This window comes from Borostomias antarcticus (assembly GCF_949987555.1).
Source record: "Borostomias antarcticus genome assembly, chromosome: 19".
Taxonomy (NCBI): Eukaryota; Metazoa; Chordata; class Actinopteri; order Stomiiformes; family Stomiidae; genus Borostomias; species Borostomias antarcticus.
This window is the reverse complement of record NC_140252.1, coordinates 12173416-12175150: the sequence shown is the minus strand read 5'-3', so window position 1 is coordinate 12175150 and position 1735 is coordinate 12173416. Positions and strand designations below refer to the sequence as shown.

General features: G+C 48.1%; 1 protein-coding gene across 1 annotated transcript; it reads left to right on the top strand.

Moving 5' to 3' along the window:
• Nucleotides 1-480: 480 nt before the first annotated feature.
• On the top strand, nucleotides 481-1518 carry LOC311321963 (trace amine-associated receptor 13c-like; the record flags this gene model as incomplete). Its single annotated transcript, XM_084453976.1, has 1 exon — nucleotides 481-1518. The coding sequence occupies one exon, from the start codon at nucleotides 481-483 to the stop codon at nucleotides 1516-1518; it is 1038 nt and encodes a 345-aa protein (XP_084310102.1).
• Nucleotides 1519-1735: the final 217 nt, after the last annotated feature.

Genomic DNA, 1735 nt, shown 5'->3' with positions numbered 1-1735 from the left:
CAGAGAGATACGGTATGCAACAGGTGATTCATGTGGCCGGTTGTGACTGGAGTATAGGTCAGTAGAGGGGTGTACCTTCAGGAATAATAAAGATATAAATGTCATTGTTGCCTTCACTCCTCCTCAGTCTCTCACCCTGACATGAGAACAAACTGATCATCTTGGACCTTGAACATTCTGGTTGCTGTATGTGTGTTTGTTTGTCTGATTGCTCATCTGTTTGATGTGTTTACAGGACCATGGTCAAAGGCTTATACTGTTTGGTAGTATAGACTATATTGCATAGTTTATATAGACATATTGTTATATATTATATGATGTATAGTTTGTCGTTTATAGTCTGTAGTTCATATTAGGGATGTAGTTTAAACTATATTGCATATAGACATATATACTATTATTATGTATGATATATTAACTATATTATGTTTTATGATATAAATATAGTTCATAGTCTATCGTTCATACACATCTCTGGCCATGGCTCATCCTGAGGACCAGTGGTGCTATCCAACCTCCAACCTGTCCTGCCCCAGATCGGTGTTCAGTGCTGGGGCTAAGGTGGGGCTCTACCTGGTGTTCGTGTCAGGAATGCTGGTCACCATCCTGGGCAACGCTGTGGTGATCGTCTCCATTGCCCACTTCAAGCAGCTCCACAATCCCACCAACATGCTAGTGATGTCCCTGGCCCTGGCAGACCTGTTAGTAGGGGGTATCCTGATGCCGGTAAGCACTGTGAGGTTGGTCTGGGGCTGCTGGTACTATGGCGATGCCATGTGCCTCCTATGCTCCAGTTTCTCCTTTTACCTCACCTCCGTCTCCATCTTCCACCTCGTCTCCATCGCCATCGACCGCCACGAGGCCGTCTGCCACCCTCTCCGCTACGCCGCTCGCATCACCATGCCCGTGGCCTGGCTCATGATCACCGCCAGCTGGGCGATCGCAGCCCTGTACTGCTACAGCCTGATGTACTCTAAGGCTAACTTGGCAGGGCTGGAGGATTTCCTGGCATCCATCTACTGCCTGGGCAGTTGCACTTTTGTGTTTAACTCTCTCTGGGGGACCCTGGACCCACTCATAGGCTTCTTCTTTCCTATCTTTGTCATAGTAGGCTTGTACAGCAAGGTCTTCCAGGTGGCCCGGCAGCACTCCAGGAGGATAGAGGACACCAGCTATGGAGGAGGAAGGGGGGCAGGAGAGGCTAACGAGGGAGGTGGGAGGAGCACCGTGTCAAAGCGCTCAGAGCTCAAGGCAGCGAGGACGCTGGGAATTGTAGTGAGTGTGTTCATATTCTGCTGGATGCCTTACTTTGTTAACTCCATTGTAGATCCTTACACAGGCTTCAGCACACCTGGGATACTGTTGGAGGTGCTTCTTTGGTTGGCCTACTTGAACTCCACATTAAACCCCATTATTTACGCTCTGTTCTACCCCTGGTTTAGAAAATGTGTTCTCCTCATTGTCACCCTGAAGATATTCGACAGACATTCCTCAGACATGAATGTGTTTGTCATTTAATCTGGTGTGTTACCAGTCTTCTGGCTGGACTGTCATGTCTCTGTTCACTGCTGATGCTCTTAAATTTAAAGATGTTAATGTCCTCGGAGTACAAGCATAGGTAGAAACAGGTAGAGTAGCTCCTCAGCCTGAGACACTAAACTGAGTCCTCAATGTTGTTCTGTCACCTCCCCTCCCTGGTGGTTCACTCCATCCCTCCCTCCTCTCCACCAGTTCA